The sequence below is a fragment of the Saccharomyces kudriavzevii genome, assembly GCF_947243775.1.
Source record: "Saccharomyces kudriavzevii IFO 1802 strain IFO1802 genome assembly, chromosome: 14".
In the NCBI taxonomy this organism is placed as follows: domain Eukaryota; kingdom Fungi; phylum Ascomycota; class Saccharomycetes; order Saccharomycetales; family Saccharomycetaceae; genus Saccharomyces; species Saccharomyces kudriavzevii.
In genome coordinates, this window is record NC_079285.1 from 304,142 (window position 1) to 329,299 (window position 25,158).

The 25,158-nt window shown below is 40.0% G+C and overlaps 12 protein-coding genes across 12 annotated transcripts; 3 read left to right on the top strand and 9 right to left on the bottom strand.

The window, feature by feature from the left end:
* Nucleotides 1-142: 142 nt before the first annotated feature.
* PBR1 (putative oxidoreductase) lies at nt 143-1,363 on the top strand (the record flags this gene model as incomplete). Its single annotated transcript, XM_056230740.1, has 1 exon — nt 143-1,363. The coding sequence occupies one exon, from the start codon at nt 143-145 to the stop codon at nt 1,361-1,363; it is 1,221 nt and encodes a 406-aa protein (XP_056084628.1).
* A 119-nt stretch (nt 1,364-1,482) lies between these two features.
* Nucleotides 1,483-2,478, bottom strand: RHO5 (Rho family GTPase RHO5; the record flags this gene model as incomplete). Its single annotated transcript, XM_056230741.1, has 1 exon — nt 1,483-2,478. One exon carries the CDS (start codon nt 2,476-2,478, stop codon nt 1,483-1,485), a length of 996 nt encoding a protein of 331 aa, XP_056084629.1.
* A 1,935-nt stretch (nt 2,479-4,413) lies between these two features.
* On the top strand, nt 4,414-5,136 carry RPS3 (40S ribosomal protein uS3; the record flags this gene model as incomplete). Its single annotated transcript, XM_056230742.1, has 1 exon — nt 4,414-5,136. The coding sequence occupies one exon, from the start codon at nt 4,414-4,416 to the stop codon at nt 5,134-5,136; it is 723 nt and encodes a 240-aa protein (XP_056084630.1).
* A 255-nt stretch (nt 5,137-5,391) lies between these two features.
* Nucleotides 5,392-6,318, bottom strand: MRPL22 (mitochondrial 54S ribosomal protein uL22m; the record flags this gene model as incomplete). The annotated part of the gene is made up of 1 exon (XM_056230743.1): nt 5,392-6,318. One exon carries the CDS (start codon nt 6,316-6,318, stop codon nt 5,392-5,394), a length of 927 nt encoding a protein of 308 aa, XP_056084631.1.
* Nucleotides 6,319-6,765: 447 nt separating this feature from the next.
* On the bottom strand, nt 6,766-8,667 carry TDA7 (Tda7p; the record flags this gene model as incomplete). Its single annotated transcript, XM_056230744.1, has 1 exon — nt 6,766-8,667. The coding sequence occupies one exon, from the start codon at nt 8,665-8,667 to the stop codon at nt 6,766-6,768; it is 1,902 nt and encodes a 633-aa protein (XP_056084632.1).
* A 392-nt stretch (nt 8,668-9,059) lies between these two features.
* On the bottom strand, nt 9,060-10,262 carry NOP13 (Nop13p; the record flags this gene model as incomplete). Its single annotated transcript, XM_056230745.1, has 1 exon — nt 9,060-10,262. One exon carries the CDS (start codon nt 10,260-10,262, stop codon nt 9,060-9,062), a length of 1,203 nt encoding a protein of 400 aa, XP_056084633.1.
* A 313-nt stretch (nt 10,263-10,575) lies between these two features.
* MDG1 (Mdg1p) lies at nt 10,576-11,664 on the bottom strand (the record flags this gene model as incomplete). The annotated part of the gene is made up of 1 exon (XM_056230746.1): nt 10,576-11,664. One exon carries the CDS (start codon nt 11,662-11,664, stop codon nt 10,576-10,578), a length of 1,089 nt encoding a protein of 362 aa, XP_056084634.1.
* Nucleotides 11,665-12,196: 532 nt separating this feature from the next.
* APC1 (anaphase promoting complex subunit 1) lies at nt 12,197-17,443 on the top strand (the record flags this gene model as incomplete). Its single annotated transcript, XM_056230747.1, has 1 exon — nt 12,197-17,443. The coding sequence occupies one exon, from the start codon at nt 12,197-12,199 to the stop codon at nt 17,441-17,443; it is 5,247 nt and encodes a 1,748-aa protein (XP_056084635.1).
* A 280-nt stretch (nt 17,444-17,723) lies between these two features.
* On the bottom strand, nt 17,724-19,229 carry PSD1 (phosphatidylserine decarboxylase 1; the record flags this gene model as incomplete). The annotated part of the gene is made up of 1 exon (XM_056230749.1): nt 17,724-19,229. One exon carries the CDS (start codon nt 19,227-19,229, stop codon nt 17,724-17,726), a length of 1,506 nt encoding a protein of 501 aa, XP_056084636.1.
* A 361-nt stretch (nt 19,230-19,590) lies between these two features.
* FMP41 (Fmp41p) lies at nt 19,591-20,370 on the bottom strand (the record flags this gene model as incomplete). Its single annotated transcript, XM_056230750.1, has 1 exon — nt 19,591-20,370. The coding sequence occupies one exon, from the start codon at nt 20,368-20,370 to the stop codon at nt 19,591-19,593; it is 780 nt and encodes a 259-aa protein (XP_056084637.1).
* Nucleotides 20,371-21,004: 634 nt separating this feature from the next.
* Nucleotides 21,005-22,954, bottom strand: SKO1 (Sko1p; the record flags this gene model as incomplete). Its single annotated transcript, XM_056230751.1, has 1 exon — nt 21,005-22,954. The coding sequence occupies one exon, from the start codon at nt 22,952-22,954 to the stop codon at nt 21,005-21,007; it is 1,950 nt and encodes a 649-aa protein (XP_056084638.1).
* An 871-nt stretch (nt 22,955-23,825) lies between these two features.
* BNI5 (Bni5p) lies at nt 23,826-25,151 on the bottom strand (the record flags this gene model as incomplete). Its single annotated transcript, XM_056230752.1, has 1 exon — nt 23,826-25,151. One exon carries the CDS (start codon nt 25,149-25,151, stop codon nt 23,826-23,828), a length of 1,326 nt encoding a protein of 441 aa, XP_056084639.1.
* Between the last annotated feature and the right edge of the window lie 7 nt (nt 25,152-25,158).

Here is a 25,158-nt window from a genome sequence, read left to right on the forward strand (position 1 = left end):
TGAAAATCTGAAAGAAGCTAAAAAGGTGAGCATCAGAAGCAGAGTAATATCATGAGAAAGAGGTTTTATTAAAAAATTAGTTACAGTGAAAAGACTTCTCAGAAAAGAAAAGCAAAATACTGAGGCTTGCCAAAGAAAGAAAATGCCCTTAAATATTATTGGAACAGCTTTGCTAGATGGCACTGATAAAATTCCTTACTATCAAACAATCAAGAAAGTGGCACCCTACGTACTAGGAGTTAGTGCCATCAAATATTGGTCAAGAGGACCAACAAACACATGGGAAAGGAAATTGCATGGCAAAGTCTATTTGGTCACTGGTGCTACATCTCAAGGAATGGGGACGTCTGTGGCCTACAAAATGGCGGAATTAGGCGCACAATTAATCATCCTTACCAGGGAGGTGGATGAATGGGTTACTGAATGGTGTGAAGATTTGCGTGAAAGGACAAGTAACGAGTTGATTTTCGTAGAAAAATGTGATTTAAGCAATTTGTGGGAAATTCGTAAATTCGCCACAAGCTGGTTGGATAATTCGCCACCCAGAAGATTAGATGGTGTCATCGTTATGTCTGGTGACATGGAGCCATGGGGTATCCCGAAAATATCACTGCCGCAAAGGAGATCTTCGAAGGATGGGCTGGAATTACAGATGGCCACAAACTATGTAGCAATTTTCCATCTTTTGAACTTACTACAGCCTAGTTTCAAGGCTCAACCGCCTGATAGAGATGTAAGAATCATTCTTGCTACATGCTGGTTACAAGTCGTCGGTGATATTAATATAGAGGACCCCCTATGGCAGAATGCCAAATACAAAAGTTCTTTGAAATTTTTTGCAAGCAGTAAACTACAACTGGGGTTGTGCATGATGGAGTTGCAAAGACGAATTACTATGGACATCAAAAATCAAAAGACCAGTGGCCCTGAAAGAACCGGTAAAAATGTTACTGTCACTTTGGTTCAACCCGGTACTATGAGATCAAACAGTTTACGTCGTGTCATCAGTAATGGATCTGTTACTTTGTTGATAGTGCTATACTGTATTTTATTGTACCCCATCTTGTGGCTGTTTACCAAGAGTGGCCGTCGTGGCGACCAAAGCTTCTTGTACGCCTTAATGACGCCAGAATTGGAGGAGATAAATTTGAAGGACGCGAAAGCCAAGTATATTTCAGGTTGCTCAATTGTGAAATTCGCTCGTAAAGAATTCGATGACGAGGAATTACAAAAAAAACTATTCGAGCATACTGAAAGGGACATATTGAAATTAGAAAAGAAGATCGCGGCGAATAGAAATGCCAATAAAAAGGGGAAGAAAAGTGTCAAGAAGAATCAGAGCAAGAGTGAAAAAGATGATTAGAAAGCATATTTTAAGTCATGAATAAAAGAGAAACAGGAGTGCAAATATGTATATTTTTCATTTTTTTTTTATTCTTAATATATGTAAACTCTTTATTTATTTTATTTGTCTTCTTGATATTAAAGTATTACACACTTTGACTTTTTCTTCTTCTTTTCGTTTCTTACCTTTGGCTTGGTCTGTTTGTTGGAATGTGCCTTTGAGGCCATCGTGGTGTTTTTGTTTCTTGCTTGTTCGTGAGCCTTATCTTTCTGTTGCTTTTTGGTAGATTTGGCATTAGGAGCTTCCTTCTCCTGTTGTAAATTGTCCTTCGGAAGAGTACTATCTGTACTGTTATTGTGATGTGGTTGCTGTTTTTTCTCTAGAATATTTTTGTCATCGTTGATGTTAGTTGTTGCGGTCGTTAGTTCATCGCTAGGGGTCTGATTTGCCGCTTTCTGGTTAGTGGACCCCGGCTCATAAATGGCGTACCTCACTGCATGCTCGAAAACTTCTCGAACACCCGCTTGAGTGGCAGCAGAACATTCTGTATATCCCATAAACCCATATTCGTGTACGACTTCATCTATTTCCTCTTGAGACACGTAATCAGAGTTTGCTTCTAGTAATTTTTTCTGAGTAGACGGGTCATCTCTTAGATCACTTTTGGTGCCGACCAATAGAATAGGATATTTCCTTAATTCAGTGAACAGAGAGGTATTTTCAATATTAGAAGTCTGTTTCAACTCAGGTAACCATTTTTCGGTAACGTTGGCAAAACTGGCATGTTCACTTACAGAGAAGCATATCAAGAAAATATCAGTTTGGGGGTAACATAACGGTCTTAAACGATCGTAATCTTCCTGTCCTGCAGTATCCCATAAATTGATTTTATATAGTTTTCTTTCCGTACTTGGCAGAGAACTGGCGGAGGAAAATGATCCTCCTTTAATATTACCATTGTCAAGCTCTAAGGGGTCATTTGCAGTTACGGTGGGGATAGCTATAGTGGTAGAATAGTTATCAAAAACCGTTGGAACATAGTCGGTTGGAAAAGAATTGGTAGTATATGATATTAGAAGAGATGTTTTACCCACTGCACCATCACCAATTATTACGCACTTGATGGACCTCATCTGAGTATTACTGTACTAAGCTATACTATATTATTCTTTAGGGCGTATGTCGATGTGTGCTATCGGTTCGATATGCTGGACGTTCTCTTGTGCAATTGACCAAAATATAAGTGAATGTTCCAACAGTCCCGAGTAGAATGATGAGTCAAGGATCGTCTTTTCGTTCGTTGGTGGATCGGCCGTGCGTGTTCAGTGAGGGCACTGGTTAACTTTACTTTAAATAGCAGAATAGGAAAGTTACGAAAAGACTGAAAAAGGAAAAAAAAAAAAAAAAAAGAAAGGAAAAAAAAAAAGGAGAAGCTATAATTGCCAGTACTTGTAAAAATCAAGGAAAAAAAAAAAAAACCAAGAGAAATCACAGTAAAGGTGATTCAGCTGAGCACATGTTTAGCTAATGAATCTTCCCTTTGATTATTCTTTTTGTCGTGTTTGTTTTAGTGAAGTTACGTAACTGTTTTGACAATGGAATATAATGAAAGTTTTGGGCAGAGGCCGAAACCTTTTTTTTTTTTCGCTTCGTCCATAATAACCTTTTACAATTATTGATTAAGGGGAGGGAACGGACCTACTTCCTAGAGGTATCCGCATGCCCAAGCAAGAGCCAAGACCGAGGGAAATTGCGTAGGCCAATATTCCGGTTTGCTCTCGCTATTGCTGTAGATGGGGATGCAGATCTGATACGGGAGAGGGGGAGATCGGAACGAAAGCTTCAGGGGAGGAGAAGGCCCGGGCTTCGGAGAAAATTACACTTTTCTTTATACCTTAATACATAGCTGCTCGCTTTCTGCGGTCTTATATGGCACATAAAATAAAATTCTGCTGCTTCCCATAATCCGGTCAAAGATAATGCCTTTGATAAACGCATTCGAATGTGAGCGGTGTAGGCGCGTACCTGACTATATTCCAATCCTGTATATATAGCTGTTCATCTTCATCTCTATCTTGTGTAATGAGGACTCTCCGCAGAATTTTCCTCCGAATAGAAAACGAATTAAAAAAAAAAAAATAAGATGAACACAAACATGGAAAACGGCAATAGTTCGACCATCCTCGAACGCATTTCCTTCCTTTTTCACGTGCTACGCTGATGTAAGCAGCAGGAAACGGCAGGAAGAAAACCGGAGAGTGGTCCGCAGCTCCTGAGAAACAAATCTCGTGCAAATGTGAAATTATACATGAAAGAACTGCGTAAGTCAATGTCATCAAGGGCCGGCCCGCATGTTCGAGGAAATCAAGCAAGCAAGAAAAAATGAAAGAAAAATGGAAATTTTCCCTGTACGGGCAAAACACGCGTGAGGATTGACCGCACATACAAAATGACATCACGATGATAAATTTATTTACCGTATAATGCGTAGGATTTGGCTGAACAACTTGTTATCATATCAGCCCAAGTCTGTGGGTGTTTATTATCTCCGAAATTTGAGCAATATGATGGGCAATCATTGCCCTAAAAGCTACGTAATACTTACGTATAGCCAGACGATATTCAGTGCTAGAAGCATTGCTATGGCCCATACATTGGAAGGGAAAATCTGCTGGGAGGTCTTCAACACTGCATACATTTTGCAAACGGGATCGCCTTTCGAATTTTTTTCCTGCCGCCGATTTTTCTTGAATTTGCCTTTTCCCTCGATGCCCTTGAATCAAAAATTTCTTAATCTTTTTTCAAGACGGCTCTTACTCTTAACATCCGTACATTTGTGAAATAACGCTTAAATTTCCGTATTTTTTTTTCTCTTTCCAATTCATGAAGGTGCGTTGCGTGACGACTCCAACGCGCAGCGGGAAATTTTCCAAATCCATGTCTACTCTTTGAAATATAGCACCACATTTCTTCAAAACCTTTAATAAAGCACATTTTTTTACAAAGTTGTTAAATTTGGTTTTAGAAGTGTTTGCTAAGCAAAAAAAACCAGCAAACAAACTACACAAATGGTCGCTTTAATCTCCAAGAAAAGAAAGCTAGTCGCTGACGGTGTCTTCTACGCTGAATTGAACGAATTTTTCACCAGAGAATTAGCTGAAGAAGGTTACTCCGGTGTTGAAGTCCGTGTTACCCCAACCAAGACCGAAGTCATCATCAGAGCTACCAGAACTCAAGATGTTTTGGGTGAAAATGGTAGAAGAATCAACGAATTGACTTTGTTGGTTCAAAAGAGATTCAAGTACGCCCCAGGCACCATTGTCTTGTACGCTGAAAGAGTTCAAGACCGTGGTTTGTCCGCTGTTGCCCAAGCTGAATCCATGAAATTCAAATTGTTAAACGGTTTGGCTATCAGAAGAGCTGCTTACGGTGTCGTGAGATACGTTATGGAATCCGGTGCCAAGGGTTGTGAAGTCGTTGTCTCCGGTAAGTTAAGAGCTGCTAGAGCTAAGGCTATGAAATTCGCTGACGGTTTCTTGATCCACTCCGGTCAACCAGTCAACGACTTTATTGACACTGCTACTAGACATGTCTTGATGAGACAAGGTGTTTTGGGTATCAAGGTTAAAATTATGAGAGACCCAGCTAAGAGCAGAACTGGTCCAAAGGCTTTGCCAGATGCTGTTACCATCATTGAACCAAAGGAAGAAGAGCAAATTCTTGCCCCATCCGTCAAGGACTACAGACCAGCTGAAGAAACTGAAGCTGAAGCTGAACCAGTTGAAGCTTAAATTTAATTATTTAATATATAAATAAAATATAAATACAATAATTTTTTTTAGACATAACTCATTGACTTGATCGTACTGTTTTGTTTGATGAATAATGGAGTTCGAAGCCGCCTATCTGACATAGTTATTATTTACATGGCCGCGATAGTATACAACAAAACAAAAGTTAACTAGTGAAACCAGTGTGAAGGAGTGAGTGAAAAATACTTTTTTACTCTTCGGCTGCTCACTAAAGGTAGGAATCTTCGCAGTTGTTTACCATTTATATACACCACCTGTAACACCCCTAATGGGTTTGTCATTCAACTGCACCCACGGTGCTCTTCTCTGCTCTTTCACGTGTGCCTCATAAGCAAGTCTTTGTTTCGTAATGCTCTTTGTCTTCAGAATTAATTTGACATGTATGTAAGGATGACTTATGATACCAATTCTTGTCCTTGCTTTAAATTCAACACGTTTTCGCCAAAGTCCATCGCTACCTGTCCAGATCTGAGAGATGTACAGATCCTCTGGTCTCAAACCTAACTTTTGACCATCTTTGACACCTTTTTGAAGTAGTTCTGCGACTTCACGAGAAATTTTCTTGCTAGAAAAGTGACATTGAGAGATAGCTTTCATAATGTCAAGTCCCCCCAATAACCTCAGCAGAAGCGTGGCCTTTTTCATTGAAGATTTAATTCTGTAAGATTGAACGTATACGGAAGGCTCCAATACTTCAATTTCTTTTCTTGTTAAATTCAATCTGTAGCGTTCATTAGAATTTGGTAGCTTTACAATGGTATCTTTCTTATAAAATCCTCCGTTGATTTTACAATTAGCCTCATAGATTGCTCTCTTCAAAGGGGATAGAAGACTTTGAGATGCTAGTTGTTCCGGTTGCTGCAATGATACGATGTGCTGCTGCAATAACTTGTCGTTCTTCAAAGTTATCGAATTTCTATTAATTTCAGGGGCCTCTCCGGAAGAATCAGAAGCAACGGCTAGTTTGTTGGAAAAGCTGTTGGGGTCCTCATCTTCATTCTTCACTTCATCCTTTATCTTATTTTCTGTGATGCTTCCAAATAGCGACCCTTTTGAATTGTTAAAACTTATAGGCGTGGTGTGCATCGATCGTCTACTTAGGGAAAAAAGCAGGGTTCTTGAAATTCCGCTGGCCTTGGGTGTTCTTGCCATCAAGTTCATTTTTTACAAAAATGATACAATGAGGTGAGGATCCTTCGTTTGCTCAGCAGTACTTAGAGGACGTTTTCTAAATCACTTCTTTTAGATTGGGCAATATGACTTTTATTCATGTTCCCCAGGAAGAAACCATGAGGTTACCCTGAGTATTGCCGATAACGCAGTGAAAGATCATGGCTATTGCAGTCCAAGCTGTAAGTGAAAAGAGCTAGAAAATTACATACTTACCTAGTTAACTAAAAATTTTCCCGATACATTAATTATTGGAGTTGTTCTTTTCTTGTTATAGGAAAGTATTATAGTCTTTTGATGGTGTAGGCTCACAAAAAGTACTGCTATCCCCTTCTATTGATGACATAAAGATGTTTTTGTTTTTGATATTAGTGACGTTCGGCAAGAACTCATTTCGTTCGAGTAGAAAACACAAGGATCAATAAAATTTAAACTGCGTCATATGATTTCTCTCAGAAACCCTTCTGGATTGTTTTGTGAAGGACTTCTTCCGTCATTTGAGGCATTATTATCTAGCCCATGTCCTAGGCGTATTGAATTTGAAGAAAGAGTAGAGAATCCACCCTGAGTCGATGAACCCAACGACGAATATGTAAATGAGGAACCGTACGAAAATCTGTTTTCCGCGTTCATAGCATCATTGCGCATAGTTTGTGAGAAGTTATTGATGGTCATACCATTCCTTGGTAGTGGTACTGGAGGAGCACCCCTTGCCTTGAAATTAAATTCATTGCTGAAGGGATTACTGGTAGAAGCATTCTCAATGCTTCCTTGTTGGGCTCCAGACTCTTGAGCATGGAGCGAAGTCTCTTTTGCTTGAGCAGTTGTGGGGAACCCCGTCCTGCGTCCAATTTCGTGAGAGAAGGAGTCGCTTTCCTTGAATGCTCTCTTGGCTTTTCTCTTTTTAAACAGGATGAACCAAACTACGAGCGCACATACAAGGATGCCTCCAACACCACCCACTACACTTCCAACAATGGTACCAGTGTTTGACTTCGAAGTGCCTTGATTTTGGTTATTGTCCAAACTACCGTCTAGCCAATGCTGATAAAAAGACATATCTGCAGTAATGGTTGAGGATGGAGCCAAAAATGAGGTTGCTGCACTTTTTGCAAGCGCGATAGTAGTGGGTAAACCAGTCGCAAATGTTGTAGAAGAGCCAGTAATATCGTAAGCTTGAGTATAGAAATAATAAATAGTTTTAGAGTCTCCGGAGCTTGATATAGGTCCCATATTGTAAGCTGGATTAGATGTTGACGTTGAAGGCGTAGCAACCGTAGTGGTGGTGAGAGCGCTTGTTGTCAGTGGCACGTCACTGCTAGAAGTAGAAATCATTAGCTGAGAAGAATATGTAACGTTGCTGGCGGAAGAGCTCAGATATGTGCTTTTCGTACCACCTGATGGAATGCGGTTTGAAGATGGCGCACTACTTGAACTTATGATTGAAATTAATGTCGGTATGGAAGTAGTAGTTTTTGAAGCAACTGAAAATGTCGATGAGTCTGATGAATTCAACTTTGAAGGTTTATCTGTCAGAGAAGAATCGGTCGCTGATAAAGGCAAGGAAGAGTAAGTGTCTGTTAATATGGAAGTACCCTGATCAAAATTAGAGAATCTGATGTCATCGCTTGATGTTGTAGAAGGTGTGAAACTTATTGACGTGGTTTGCGAAGTCATGGAAATTTGCGAAGAAGTTGTAAATATAGAAAACAGGGCAGTATAACTAGGGGATATGGCAGTAGTTATTGATGAGGAGAAAGTAGCAGAGGCGCTGTCGAGCGAGAGCTCTTCGGAGTTTGAATATGTCGATGCTGGCGATGATGACGGCGATGAAGAGGACAACAACGACGAAGATAATGACAATGATATTGTCAATGACGACGTTGATGATAGTGTTGATGGTGGTGATAATGTTGATGGTGACGATATCGACATTGGCAATGTGGATAATGTGGACGGTGCTGATGAAAGCATCGATAGAGATGGCGTAATTATAGAGTATGAAGTAGTGGTTGAATCATATTGTGAGCTTTCTGTGTTTTGCCCACTCGATAAACTGTCGATGGAAGACGATACTAAAGTGTATGTCGAAGACCCGGAGAAGGAAGAATACATATTATCATCAAAAGTTGAACTAGAAGAGTGGTAGGTGTGAGTGTACGTGTCAGAACCAGTTGGCAATGAGGTCAGACTTCCCTGTTCCGGTATTAATGTTGAAGAAGATGTGAGTAGAACATCGGTCGATGACGAAACTGGACTGCTATTCGGTTCACTGAAGGACAGTAATTCCGTACCAGATTGACTAGAGGTGTCCCACCCGATGGTACTATTAGAGCTCATATGATGGGCAATGTAAATAATTTTCCAACTTTTTTCAGATTTTCGAGGTTTGGGGGATACTAAATAGATGTCGTAAGCGAAAGTGCAATAAAGAAGCAGACCAAGAAAATGGGCCTATAATGCTCTGAAAACTGTTTGTTAGCGGTAGCCGTAGGAGTAAATGAGTGTAGAGCGACCCTTCTTGGATTAGTCATCTGCGAATTGTTTCCATAGATCTTGTTTACCTGATTTTCTTCTACTTTTTTTTTTTCCGTACGGACTCCCCGTGCCTTGATAAGCAATTTTAAAAATAGCAGCAATTGGCAGATTGTCTATAGAGCATGAATAATAAATAATTTACGAGCGATATAATCGTCTTAATGTATGTAACTTATACACTCCACTTGTATTGGCTAGTCAAACTTCACTTTCTTACCTTGCGATGGGACAATGGCTGCAGACCCTCTTTGCGCCGTAGCTAAAGCCACACTACTCTTTGTACGGTTATTGGAATCCACGGGTGGACGCCTGTTGGCGTTGGACCTCTTATATTCAGGCTTGTTGCCGCTGTCTTGTCTTGGACTGTCGTATCTTCTGTTGTCAGAAATATCAAATGAACGGGGTTTATCATGAGTTACATTTTCAACCTTCTTACGAACTTGTCTTTTACTTCTATCTTCACCGTATTCCATTCTCAATGGTCTACCTGCAATCTTTCTACAACTTTTATCCTTCAAAGCATTGGTAGATCCTTCCTCATTTTTAAAGTCAATGAATGCGAACCCTTTACATTTACCACTATCTTCGAATGTTGCCATACGGATCTTCACAACGTCACCACAATGTTGAAAATGTTTTCTAAGCAAATCGTCAGTAACATCGAATGACAAATTACCAACGAATAGGATCCTAGAAGGTGGGTTTTTGGACATGGCAACTAAGTCATCCTTATCTGGTCTGCCTGAATAATTCTCAGAGTCCTTGATTAGCATGTTTCTTCCGTTCAAGTGAGACTCAGATAATTCTAAGACTGCTTTCATTTGCTCGACGTTCTTGAAAAACATGTAGCAAAATCCTTTATTCTTCATAGAGTTGGAGTTCTTGGCGGCAACACGTGGCATAGATAGTCTGGTTATATCTTTTTCATTAACTCTGCTTTTTTCCTCTTCGTTGTCTCTTGTCTTAGCAATGAAGAACCTGACTAAATCATCTTTTGTAGTCTCGAAAGACAAATTCCCGATCCAAACACCATATTTATTTTCCTCTTTCTTCTTTATTGCAGCAGCATCTTCAGTTGTTACAGTGTCGGTCGCAGATTCACCATCTTGGGTACTCTTTTTTGCGTCACCAGATTCTTTCTTTCCGGTATCTTCTTTGTATTCTTCTATGGACTTAGGATCAATGTTGTACTTAGCGTTCAACTCTTCTAAAGTAACTTTCCCCCTTCTCAAGAGACGCTTTTGTTTTTTTGAAAGGGGAACTGAACTCTTCAAGTTGATTTCAATTTCATCTTCAGCTTTTCTCTTTTTGGTTGGGTCGAGCAAGGCCTTCTTGATTTGTTCTTCGTTGTTATTTTCGATTACGCTTTCCTCCTTCGAGACTTCGATTTCTGACATCTTGTATTGAACTATATAACACTGTGAGAAAATATATTGCTATATATGTCTTACCAAATTTACTATGTATGCTCATCGCAAGAGTTTTTTTTTTGGTGCTGAAAACTTTCATTTTTTTTTCATTTCCTCGGTAATCGTGGCTTCTACAGAGTTTTCTGAGTTCACGCATACTAAATTGGTTGAAATGCAGGCAGTTCCTGGGGAGAGAGAATGCGAGTACGTATCTAAAATCATAGAGGACATGGTATCGATATTAATACATAGGTAAAATTACGGCGAATATATCATATATGTAGATAATTCCAGATAGTTTTTACTTTAGAAGCTGGCTCAACTTCCTGAAAAACCCTCCTTTCTTGGCAGGACTTTCTTGCACCTTTTCACGTGGTGCTCCATTTGTGCCGGCAGATCTTGCGCTTTTGTTAGATCTCTTCACTTCAACTTCTTTTGCAGTAGCGGCTGGTAGCTTTTGTTTTGCCTCCAAAATTTGGGCCTTGGCCGTAACTTCACCGGCGGGTTTCCCATGAGTCTCCTCAACAGTCATCGCAGCTGCGCCGACTGCTACATCCTCTTGAGGGTTTTCAGTGTTCGTGGCTTCATTCAAAGGTTTTTCGTTGGGAATCTTTGCAACTTCGGCATCTGCACCCGTGTCATCCTGGTTTTGCTCCTCCTCTTCCTCCTCTTCTTCCTTTTCAAGTTCTTCAGCCGACAACTCAAATAATCTAGAATCAGAAGATTGTGTCTTGCCCAAGTCTGTAATGGATTCCTCGTTTCTAACAAGACTAACCTTATGTTGCTTTTCTTCATATGGTTTAACCGATTTTTCCTCGTTTACAGCGCCAATGTTATTCTCAATCATAGTCGCAGTGCCGCTTGAGTCATCTATATTTTTGCCGTTCTTATTCACTTGCTGCTCTTCATCTTCGCTATCGTGCAGTTCGGTCACCTCCTGAGAAAATATCGAACTTTCCCCCGTCTTCTTGTTTGTCTTTATCACCCTCTTTATCTTAAACCTTCTTAGCTTCACGGGCTTTCCTTCTTCCGGCTCAATTAGAGTGCTATTTTTGGAAACTGCTAATCCGGCACTTTCAGGAACCAGCATTCCAGTGCTGTTTCCATATTGCTGTGTTATGTCTTCTTTGGTAATGAAGTTATTTTCCGCTGCCTCATCAGAGGTCACCTTATAGTCTTTACTGGGCAGCCACTGGCCGTCAACAATAAACTTAAAAAAAAGTTTGCTATCAGGACTATCAAACTTCACCGGCAGGGTTATCTCAAATGCGCCGCTGGAGTCCTTCACCATGGGTAAAGTACCCTTCCATTCATCGAAAGCGCCCGTTAGAATGACGGCCTTGGGACCCTTGGGCCATTTGAACGTAAATTGAGGTAGGTTTGATTGCATCTTTGAAAGACTTTCCTTCAGTACTTTTCTGTAACGCCAAGGATGGATAGAACTAAGGGAGATGAGAATTAGGTAATATTGAAAGACGAACCTTTCTCTATGATATATGAATTACAACAACCGTATTTTATCACAAGAGAGGGGGGAGAATGATGGATGCAAAACCTTAACCATGTCAATGCAAGGGCCCCTTCCCTCCGCCCTGCAGCCCCAGATATTCAAGAAAAGGCCAGCCTTGCCATATTTAATTCTTGCCCTTACTTTCTGGTACAGGTCCCACTTCATTTTTTCATGTTGTCAGATTATTTTTTTCACTTTGCGTGATGTCAACCCTGCACAAAGTAGGGCTTGCGCATATTATAAACATTTTGTACAAAAGTAGAAAATGTACGCAATGCCATTGAAAGCATCGATCATTTTTGAGTTTCATTAGCAGATTTTCAGCAGCATAGCTTACTGAAATACCGCTGGTTAGTATTCAGTGTGTTATATCAGCGTTTTAGTCTCCTTTTTCCTCTCAGTCTTCTTTTTTATGACTTCTAAACCATCTATTGGGAATGATCGTTCATCAAGGAAAACCCATATTGGCGAAGGTTGGGATGATGCTCCCGAGTGGCAGCTGCAAGATAGTATTACAAACAGGCCAGAAGGTATAAACGGAGATGTTTGGCTGTCGAGAGATGGAAGGCGCGTGAAATGGTCCATTGAAGACCATTGCGTACGTCAGTTTGCGTACAGCCAGAAGATTATCAAGGCTGGCTACATCGATTTTGAAAAGACAGCGGATTGCTTCGTGGTGGTACTCTCTGATACTGCGCATGTCTATTCTTTATCAAAGGGAAATTCTTCGACAGTCTGTTTCCCGTTTCTGATAGGTAATGCGTTCTGGTACGCTAATGGGGTGATCTTGGAGAGAGATACCTCAGCTTTTTGCATGGATGGTGTCAACGAGTACAGACCCATGGAGTTCGATTTAAGTCGTAAATACATTACGTTGACGGATCCGATGACACCGTTTGGCTTGATTTCCATTACAAATACCTTCAAGGGCGGCATCAATAGTGCTTCAGGCAACAAAAACGATTGCTTGCAGGATTTGCAGCTTGTTCTTTTCCCCGGTGACAAGGAAAAACACATAGCAGTATTCCTAGACCGAGATTCCAGGGTTTTACGATTTTATTACAGTAGAATTCTATCATCAGATCAGTCAAGAAAGGGAGAGCTAACGAGCTCCTCGACGAAGAAATTTGGTTTCGACACCGGAAGCAATAGCCAAAAGACTGGCGGGATAACTAAGGATTTGCGTAAATTCTCACTTTTGACGCGCAGGTCAACATCTATAAACTCCAATTCGCACGATTTCAATGCGACTGAGAGGATCCTCAGCGGCAATTTAAGTAACGCTCCAGCCAGGACAGATATTTTTGCCCTACCGTCTTCCTCTTCAAGAAGAAGCTTATCGGCAACCCTGGACAGGATGGGCAATAATATTACCTTGAACAATAGAGCCACACCATCTCCCCTTTTCGATTTTTCTGCCAATGCAGCGGCTCATGCGAATATAACCCCAGTGTCACAACCAATGCAACAGCAACAGCAGGAATACTTAAACCAAACAGCAACTTCATCGAAGGATATCGTCTTGACAGAAATATCGTCTATGAAGTTGCCGGATAACATTACATTCACTTCCCAACGTTTGAGCTCTATACTGAACACTTTGAAGTTTTTATCTTTGAGATTCGGAAGTAAAGAAGCCCTCTTGATACTTCATGAACCCACTCATTTTTGCAAAATTTGGTTGATTGACCTTTTACAAGATGTACTTGATTCCATTCCGTTCAAAATATATGGGAACTCACCACAAAACATGATCAGACTGGAAAATTTAAAAATCAAAGACTCATCAAGAATAAAGGCCATGCATATACATAAGCGCCTTGAAGGATGCCTAATTTTGGTGTTGAAAAAACTGAAAGGGAGAGAATACGAATCGTTTTTATACAATCCCTTCATTAAAATTTCATCGCCTTTCAAAAATGTTTCGAAAGAGTTCATTAAACAAAATTTTGCTCCCTCTTTGCAACAGCATTTTCCCTATCCCGAGACCAGCTTCACTAAGCTTTGCTTTGAAGCCCTTAAGTATATCACCTCCCCTGCGTTTAATGTTTCCTTTATATTTCTATGGCAATTTGCATATTCGTTTCTTCTTTCAAAGGTTGACAATGCAGTTGGAAATTTGAAGTTAGAGCACGATGCCTTTTCACTAATTCTTTCTCTATTAATTTTGCCGATACCTGACTCTTCTACTCAGGAATATCACGAGTATAATGAAATATATGAAAATGAGTTATTTCAACAATTAAAGCGCAACCCGGAAACAACAAGTTCTGTACTGCCGAAGATTGTTATTGGATTACATTTAATACGAGAAGAATACTCCTTGAATGTCTTGTGTCGCACTGAACACGCATTGTTGGGGCAGTTTCTCATATTCGCTACTGCCGCTATGGGCTGGCCTGAATTATGGCAAATGTACTACTTACCCAACGTGGACCTAGAGTCAAAGAGTTTTCTACTTCCTGCGGAGCAGAACTCAGCGTTTGTCCATCCATTAGACGAGCCACCGTCCATTACCAAATCACTATATAGTATAACTGAAAACACTTCAATACCGTTATGTCCGTTCATTAGTTTCTCGAGGCTTGCAGCAACAGACACTCGGGTTGAATTGCACATCACCCCAAGAAGTTTCAAAATTTTAGGGTTGTATGAACTTGTACACTCTGCAAATTTTCTACCGGATTACATCTTAGGTATTCTGTCCAGCTTAAAAATAGACAAAAGCGAACTACAAACATATCCGTTAGGTATTCTAGTCCCACTACAAAATATTTTGAGAATTCTGGAGGATAGATTATCTGAAGTACAAGACAACTTAGAAATGCTCGACAGAGCTGATCTACAAAGATGTAGCGCAATAATCAAAAGTATAAAAAATAATTCCAAAGAATTTATTAAGCGAGGCCAAAAAGATAATTCAATATTATGCAAATTGCCGGTCGCCAGAGATACAGGTTCTTTATGTAAGAAGCCCGACGATATATACTCAGTATTATCCGAGATCGTGAAGTGCGCAAGTCAAGTTCCTCGGGATGGATCTGCTATGAGGATGTCAAACATCCAGGACGATGAGGACATTGATGAGGGACGGTTCCTCAAGCTAAACGCAGGGCTAATATTTTCAGAAGATAAAAGATTCACCCATGTCGTATCATTGTTAGCGTACTATAGGCCAACTCAGACGCAATTCTTTACCACTAAGATTGATTATGCTCAAGTGCTGGCTCAAAAGAAGTATTTTGCTAAAATCATGGCCCTGAGAACCTGTACGAACGGCATTGGATGGGGGGCGGTAGCGTATGCAACAGAGAAACCTATATCTACGCAAAAATGGGTAGTTCAGCCTCTTAATATGATTTCAGTGTTCCCTGATGACACAAAAATAGGTGTGAAGGTCCCAGAAGATATCGGGCATGATGTCGTTAAGTGGGGGCAATTTCATGCCGGTGTTAGTTCTGGTCTCCGTATTTCCAAAAAGGCAAATGGGATCACGGGTAGTTGGATTGCCTTCAATAAACCAAAAGAACTAGATGCATACCATGGTGGTTTCCTTCTCGGGTTAGGACTTAGCGGACATTTAAAGAATTTAGAAGAGTGGCACATATACAATTACCTCAGTCCCAGAAATACTCATATAAGTATCGGATTACTTCTTGGAATGAGTTCAAGCATGAAAGGCAGTATGGACTCAAAGTTAATCAAAGTTATTAGTGTCCATCTTGTGGCCTTTTTGCCTAGCGGGTCTAGTGATTTGAATATTGATCTAAAATTACAAACTGCTGGTATTATAGGGATGGGCATGTTGTATCTCAACTCGAGGCATAAAAGAATGAGCGATTCAATTTTTGCACAGCTTGTTTCATTGCTCAATGTTAATGACGAAATGGTAGCTGATGAAGAATATCGATTAGCAGCAGGTATATCGTTGGGCCTTATAAATTTGGGAGCGGGTCAGACAAAATCTAACGAGTGGAACTCATCCTTATTAAGGCTGGGACACCATCTTCCCCAAGATATTTATTATTCTAGTGATGTTGAACAAAATACAATGAATGAAGAACTTACGACGAAGTTGTTGGAGATTATTGTCAGCACATATGATGTAGAAAACGATCGGATACCAGAAAACTCACAAATCGGTGCCGTGATGGCGATTATGTTTCTATTTTTGAAGTCGAACAACATTGAGATTGCCAATGTGCTGAAAGTTGACTTAAGAGCAATTTTGAAGTCAAACGTTAATACTCGTCCCGAATTGTTAATGTACCGAGAATGGGCATCGAGCATGATTTTATGGGACAATATAGGCGATGACGTATCATTTATAATGAAAGATGTCAGCACTGACGGGAAATTTGGTGAACTCAATACCGATTTGCTTCCTACATATTATACTATGGCGGGAAGAATTCTAGCTATGGGAATTAGATTTGCTTCTTCTGGAAATTTGAAAATCCGCAATGTCCTTCTTTTGATTGTTGATAAGTTTTTGCCTTTTTATCAATACCCCGGAAAGCAGAATCTCGATTTTAGGCTAACAATCTCTGTTATTAACGTTTTAGTTGACGTCACCATTGTGTCTTTGAGCATGGTTATGTGCGCTAGCGGCGATTTAGAAGTCTTGAGGAGAGTTAAATATCTACATGAAGTTGTGTCTGGTCCACATTCTGACTTATTCCAAGTAATCCCTACTTCTAAAAGCAATGGTGCGGGTGCATCACAGTCAAGTTTAAACGCTAATACCCCGGGGAATAATGACTACACTGATGAGAGAAACGATGAAATAACAGCATCTCTCGATGATGAAAGGTCCATGAATGGTAGTGACATTAGTGATCCGACGGCATTTTTGGAAGACAAAAAGGATATGGACGATCATTACGGTAAGTTCATTTCCACAAATCTTGCCTTGGGTTTTCTTTTCCTTGGGTCTGGGCAATACGCTCTCAATATTTCTACTTTAGAATCTATTGCCTTCTTAATTATGTCGGTTTTGCCTACGTATACAACTCCGCATCCCTTGCAAGAGTTAAAGCACTTTTGGAGCATGGCTGTAGAGCCTCGTTGTCTAGTAATCAAGGATATTTCTACTGGTGATCCAGTAAACAAAGTTCCTATTGAATTGGTGGTTGAGAAAGATATTGAAAAAGATGAAGTGATAAAAGAGATGTTGACACCATGTTTACTCCCCGATTTCTCTAAGATTAGTTCCATCAGGGTGAAAATGCATGATTATTTCCCATTAGAAATTAATTTTACTAAGGATTTTTCAGCCTCTGATTTTTTCAGTAGTGGTACCATTATTTATATACAAAAGAAATCTGAAAGTATATTCGAAGATAAAGCATCGTTCAAGAACACAGAGGACATTCACGTAGCACTTAAGAAAAAGGTGGCAGAGTCCAAAAGTTACCGGAAGTTGATTCCAAAAACTAAGCGCGGAACTTCATCTCCGTCGCAACTAGTTGAAAGCTTGGGCATTCAAGATTTGACAATGGTGGAGCTTGATACCATTTTGAATCCTGAAAATAACACAGCATTAACGGATTCTGAATCTTATAACTTAGGTTTACTCTGCTCAGACAAAAATAGCGGAGATGTTTTGGATTGCCAACTTGAGTTGTGGTACAAAAGCTTTGGACCACATGCTGATTAACGTCAATTTGAAAATATCTTTTTTATTTAAATATGTAAAGGGCAAGTACCGAGAGACCCTGACACAAAATCCGGTAACAGATTATTTTATAATTCAATTCAAATAAAGTATGCCCGCTAAACATCATTAGATTTGCTAGTGAATATTCTACCCACATATCACATTTTTAGAGTCTGACCTGAATATGTCCAGAGTATGTCCAGAATATAAAATGAAATGAAAGTGCGCGGATACAATATATACAGCAAAAGAATACTTTGATTTTACATATATACGCCCTTTAATTCGGATTCTTATCTCCAATAATACCTAAATTCTGTCCCATTTTAACTTTATCGCCAACCTTAACATTAAATTCAAAGTCAGTTGGAGCCTCAAAACAAAGTACAACAGTACTACCCAATTCAAACCCTCCCATTTCTTCACCCTTAACCAAAGGCATCCCCCCTAATATCTTACTTGCATTCTGATAAACTGCCTGATAACAGGTGTGCGGTTCTAAGTGCTTATCGCTTTTAGAATTTGTCACAAATTCTTGATCAAAATTTAGCTTGATAGAACCAACATTTGTTGCGCCAACAGGCGTCATACTGAAGAAACCATATTTCCAACTACCCAATAGAGCGACCCTTTCATTCAGGACAAAAAGATTAGGGAAATTGCGCTGAAAGTAAGGTGCAACAGAGAACAAATCACCTGGGAAATGCCGGCGAACCCTACAAACCCAGTCAGTTGGGGAGTGAAAATGATGGTAATCACCGGGTGCCAAATAAATGACGGCAAAAAAAAGTTCTGTATTATGAGGCTCTGAGCACGAAAAGTTATTAGAGAAGTAGTTTAAAGAAAGTTGACTTAAAAGATGCACGTTTTTGGAGACACTTGGTTTAAATTCTTCAACAGATTGGTCGCCCTCATTTTTTATACTGATAAGAGGCTGTTCTGTACCCTCGGAACCTGCTATTTGTAACTTATTTATCTTAGCGAACTCTCTGTGCTTTTCCTCATCAGAAGTCAGATCCAAACTAGATTCACTCTTTGACATTAAAGGATGGGAATGAGTACCGAGGAATTCTTTGATAGAGTATGTCATACCCTTGACTTGCTCGATCTCACCAGTTTCAGAGTTGATTATGCCAATTTGTAAAATCTTCCCATCACTAGGTGAGGCAATGATGTTTTCACCTTCTGCTACTGGACGTGTGCCCGGTTTTATATTACGATAAAAGAATTCCGATAAGTTTGCATAATGTGTCAAATCAGGATCTTCCATTTCGTCCAAATTAACTCCGAATAGGAAAGAATATAACCTGTAACCCCATGGTCTAACCCAGACAGGCAATGTAAGGGAATTAACTTGACCCCATAGTCGAGACATTGCATTTAAAGGTAAAGTGGAATAGCAGAAAAAAAACCAGTTATTGTTAAATATTTTGATTTTTCTTGTTCTTCTTCCTTTCTTATTCTCTGTAGCCTCTTCTTCGCCTGTGGTATCATTCCTTGAGACCAACAAAATGGTTCCCAGAACGATGGTGAAACTCGTCAGTACCACCCACTTCATAGAGACCTGTTTTCTACCGCTATTTGCGGCAGCAGCCTTAGCACGGTCCACAATCTCGCCAGAACTACGTCGTTGTTGGACGAAAAGACGGGTCGAAAACTTTCTATTCCATAGCACAGCGGTTCTGTTTCTTAATTGCATTCTTGTGGAAAATTTTACAGCAGGCATCCTCCCCATGAGGAGCGTCCTTCCTTGCGCCAAAGCATTCTTAACTGGCATGATCGACATGTTGGCCCTACACTTCCTTCCTCTCTAAAAGTAAACCTCACGAATTATTCTAACAATCCACCAGCAGACCGCTAAACAAACTTCAAAACGCTATTGATATCTGTAAGCTTCTGCTCCGTGAGTCAGGCACTATATATTTCAGATGCTGGGCAAATTTTCCACATGCAAGAAGTGCCTTTCTTTGATGTCCCTTGACCTCGAGATTTGAAAAAAAGCACCAAAAAGGTGCTAGGTTACCCTGCGTTTGATATTCTGAATTATATAGCGTACACAGAAGCAAAATCGTCGTATATGAACCAGATTGATGGAGTAACAATCTGGCATTATGTGTTACTTGCTACGAGCGTGAACGCGACAGGCATTAAGTCTCCCTAAATTCATATGGACCCGGACGATTTTCACATTCGAATTCCATATCGGCAAGTTTCTCATTATTTTGCAACAGCTCACAATGGACACGGTCGCCGGATTTCAACTCACCTACGCCAGCTGGTGTACCAGTCAATATAACATCACCGGGTTCGAGGGATATCATGGTAGATATGTGTTGCAAGATTTTGTGGAATGGGTGCAACATTAGCTCAGTGCCACCGTCTTGTCTCAACTCTCCGTTGACGGAGCATTTGACTCTGAAAATATCTTGCAAGTTCGATTTGTAAGTTGAAAACTTATCGCGGGAAACCATAGCAGATATTGGCATGAAAGTGTCAAATCCTTTACTTATAGTCCAAGGTAAACCCTTCCTTTTTGCTTCATCTTGCACGTTCCTTGCGGTAAGGTCCAACGCCAGAGCCACACCACTAATGGAGTCATAAACTTCCTCAGGTTCCATCCGAGTGACGTTGGACAAGTGTTTCTTCATGACCAATGCCAGTTCAATCTCATGATGAACCTTCACACCACGTGGGATGAATATGGGCCCTGGATTAGTTCCGTCTTCATTCAGCCCATTGAAACTGGAATCTGTAGGTCTCTTGACCTTGATTAACGATGATGATAATGGAGTCACTATACTTGAGGCCGGTTTTAGGAAAAAGAATGGTTGTTTTGGAGTTGAGTTGTTCAATTCTTTGATATGCGCAGCATAGTTACGCCCAATGCATACGATTTTTTTAGCTGCCTTTAGATAATTGTAACCCATGATTACTCTGTGGTGTCCCAGCAAACCTCTGCCTCTTTAATCGAGAACTTTTAACGTTTGTCTAAGTAGCCAGCTTTTTGGCGAAAACGCTTTTCCTTATCAGTCTCACAACAGTTCCTATCTCTTGGAAGCGAATGAAAAAAATGTGAGGCACAAGAAGGAATCAGCAAAAGAGGCCAAAAAAAGAAGTGGAACAACTCCTTTTAGAGCAATCATTCGTTACTAGTCTTGGCATGCTTAGGGTCGGTAGCAATATGGCTCCTGCCCGGTTTATTATTGTAGCGGGAAAGCTTTCGACCTTGTTACAACGTGCGCTGCAAAGACGAAACGCTGCAGGAATTTTGGAGTACTGAATCTTTCATTATTGTCAGCCGAGTGTAAGGAAAAGCAATAAATAGATTATCAGGAAGGATTCAAACCTAATGATATTTTAGATTAAACACTTGAAGGGAGGAAAGAAGTCTTGAAATTACATAAATACAGAAAAAAGTGAAAGAATAAAAGAGGTCTCTTTTTAAAGGTAAACTTTATAATGGAACTTTATAGTGGAATATTTGCAATGAGAAAAGCATACGGGACAAAGAGAACAAGATACTAAAAAAGAAGTAATCCAAAAAAACTTGTCGCTATTTCGTCAATTGTTGTGGGGTAATGTGGATAGCACGTCTTGGTTGTTGGTATCGTGAGTATCGGGATTTGCATTTATAACCAATGGATTAGGGACTGGATAGCATGAACTGATGATACTTTGTGTACTATTCCCCACACAATCAGTGCTATTGCTTTTGCTAATATTTGGTCCAGAGTTCAGCGGGTACTTTTTATCTAGGATTATTGGTCTTGAATTGATGGGGGGATATCCTGAATTTTCATTTTTGACAATACTAATGTCCTTATTGAAACAGTTCTGATCATCTTGAGCGTCCATATCGTCTCTTGGGTTTTTGCCTCCTCTTCGATAAAAACTTGTTTCGTATATTATTTGTTTCACGTTTGATAGTATTGACATAGCACTTGAATAATCATTTCTCGAAATACTATTTTCTAACAATGATAATAAAGATGTAGATGGTAGGGATGATGAAGACGATGGCGTTGGCATATTCACATTGAACTGGGAATTAGATGAGCCTGAAGGTATTACACCGCAGAGTCTCCCCACGGCTTGCGTTAGATCGTCGTATTCCAATTCATAGAACTGTAAATCGCTTTCGATTTTTTTAATATACTCCTTCTTCCTTTTCCTGAATTTAGACGCAGCAACTCTATTCCTCTCCAAAAACTCTTTTCTTTTATTCTCCTGTTCTTCTGTTTCATCCATTATTGTATTGTTCGAGGTTTTACTATTATCAACGTCATCTCTTGACCCTGACGTGACCGTGACGGTTGAGTTTTTTCTGGATGTAGAGTTCTTTCTTAAAACTTTGGAAGTCGAACTCGTGCTAGACATTCTTCTTTTCCTTTTTCGCGTCTTATCATCAAACAGGTCATTGTTCTCTAGTTGAGTCGTTAAATGTGCATTTTCATTGTGAATGTGGGTAGATTGTTGAATACCATTGAACTCTACTGGATTGTCCATTTTCATTGTTGTTTTCGATGAAGTGCTGGGGGAAGGATTGTTATTACCGGTAGTGCTATTAATGATGACATCCGTGATATTCGTTGGTGGTGCCGATTTGTATACTGGATTGGTTAATACCGGAGCAGATGGCAGGTTTAGAAGAGAACTTAATCCCGGCGTAAGTGGCGTACCATTTGCAGTTGGATGCATTATATTAACATGAGTGTGGTTTTCAGCATTTCCATTCGTGGTGACACTTTTGTTAGCATTCTTACCGTTTGTAACAGTATTTTTATTGATTGAAGGTAGCACAGGATAGTTATATGATTGTGTAAGAATACCAGGAGTCAATCCGCTCCTTATATTGGACTCATTAGGTGTCAACCCGGACTTAGATAGGTTTAATAAAAAGCCAGGCATTTGTGAATCGTTCGTAGGGAAGCCATTGCCGTTGGTATTGGCAGGGACATTGGAGTTTCGTGGCTGGCATACTAATGAAGGCCCTGAAGGAGGAGATCCGCTCGGGTATAGGGATCCAGAAATAGAAGATACGCCTAATGTGTTGGGTATTGAATTCGAAGTCGAGGCAGAATGTGAACTTGGATTAGGATTTGAAGTTGAATTGGCTTGGTACAAGATGGAAGGAGAGAGTAGCAGCGGCGGCAATTTTTTGGACCCCCCTGGCGTGAGTATAGGTGGAGATATGATGGTTGGCCTTGGTTGACTTGGTAAAAAGTTTGGCGAGTCCTTTTTTACCTCATTATGACTAGTGTTATCTGCTATCGTTCGGTTTCTGTTTTCTTCTGGTATACTGTTCAAACTTTGAGTGGGACGTTGGGAATGGTGGTTGAGCGTTGAAACCGAACTGCTTCTCGAAGGGTCTTTTGACTGAGATGGACGAGGGACAGCGCCTGGAAGTGATGAGGCTTTCTTGGAAGAGGCAAAGCTTTGCTCAAAAGGATTTGGTTCTAGGTCAAAAGTCGAAACAGTACTTGGTTGTCTTGAACGCTCCTCGCTTGACATAATAATTAAACTGCAGTCAGAGAGTAGGCAGATATATTTGGAATACTAGAATTAAAAAAGAAAGAATAAAGTGAAAATCAAAAATCACAAATGGCCCTAAAATTTTATAAAAAATTAAAAGTTGGTAAAATAATAGGAATTCAATAAGTATAAATTCCTATATTAAAAAAAGGAGAACTTTTAAGTACGTAGAACACAATTCACTCTTTGCGTTAAACCCCTTTGGCAGTAGACTTTTCGGAGCTAAAAAACCTCTCTTAAGTGTTGGCAATGTAGCACCAAACTAATATATTTCAGAAAACAAAGGAGCTCCACGTATTGGTAACCAAACTTGGTTCTTATAGCTGGAAATAGGCGCAGTTTATTTCGAACACCATTATCGAGTGACAGAATCTATTCTATTCTTCTCAGTTGATTTTCGTGATTTTTCCCTTCGATTCCTCTTTTTTCCCTCTGTGACGAAATTTGCAGGGTTATCGTCAGCGCGGTTAAACGTCAGTCAGTATCTGAAGGTTATGATGAGGAAGAGAAGCTCGGCATGGTTTGGATGCAGGTTCTTAGCTGCGTATATCGTTAGCGTTCTTTTTTAGGTATTGATGGTTCAGTCAAGGTGTGTAAACGTGTTTTAGCCTTGTTTTTATTGTTCTTGTTTATGTTTAGGCTTAATACATTTTTTTTTAGATCATGATGACATGGTTTAAGTAAAAAAATCCTTGGCATTAAAAAAGAACAGCAAAAATATTCAACTCTCGGATGAATGAAATGTTGTTTTTTGCAATGATTGTCTTTGTTTTTCTTGAAGTCTACTTAACTTTATATATCAGTTTCAATTTTATAGAATTTTATAACAGTCCTTTGTCCTAAGGTGTAATCATTTCGTACCAATCCAGAATTGGCCATTTTCTCCACGATCAATCTGCTTTCTCAGTTGTCTGCTTAATAGCACGCCAACTTCATATTTCTCCTTCGTTTTCTTATCAAGATATTCTTGAAGCTTTACCACAGCTCTGTGTAACCTCTTGCCGTCTTCCATAGAGAGCGAACCCTGTGCATTCATCTTGTTCAGATAGTCAATTTCCTTTTGCAACTTAATACATTTCATAGCTAAATAATCGTGTCTTTTTTCCAGCTTAGCAGCATTGCCTAACTCAGACGCAGATGTGATGGGGGAAGACACGGGCGAATCATACTTGTTTAGAGAAGACTTGCGGCTCCCGCCTCTCGAATTCGAATTGTTACTCACTGAGATAACTCTGAATGGGTTTGTTGTACGTCGTTTCCCGGAATTTGGTACTTTTTTTTGTTCGTAACTATTCGTATTAAAGCCACTCGCATCTGTATCATCCTCTTTGGAATTCTTCTTGGGGATGAAAATTTTAGTTTGGGAATCCAGAGGCGTGCTCCTTCCGGAAGGACTGGATAAAACCTCCGAAGTATCGGTAGTTTGGTCAGCTAAATGCTTGCTCTCATAGTCGTCCTCGTTATTACTCCCTACGGATATTGTTTGCGGGTGTATTCCCTGATCTTTATTACAGGAAGAAAACTCGTCTAATATTAGCTCAGTATCTGCCTTACGGTGTCCTGCGAAGGTGATATTTTGACGATTGGGGGGTTCAAAAGATGGTGTCCCATTCTTCTCTTCCGTTTCCTTATCTGTGCGCTCGTCCCCCACGTCGAATTTTTCGTCTTCCCATTCATCATCGTTATTTTTGACAGTTTCAATATCAACTCCGTTCTGATTTACATTCGTAGTATCAGCCAGCTTGATTTCAGTGTGAGTATTCTTTAACTGTTCATTTCCCGTGGAATTTGCAATAAATGCATTGTAGGAATCACCAATAGCAACGGTCGTGTGGTTCATCTGCTCTTCGACTGTTACAGTTTGAGGATGTGGATGCTGGGCTTCCATACTCTTATTTGTTCCATTTTCATTGGGAATATGGGCTGGTGAAGTCTCGTGCTCGACTTCAGGTTGAGCGGCGTCCACTGGGACAGTACTATTACTAGTTAGAAAAATCGTGGTATCTGCCATCTCTGGAGTGTCAGTTACACCTGTCAACCTAATATCATCGTGGGCAGATTCGTCCTCTACGGAATCAACTAATTGTAGATTTTCGTCAATCATTTGATTCATTTGATTGATATCTATCTCTATTTGAGATAGCCTCTTTTTTATCTTGTCCTGGTCCAAACCCATCGCTTCT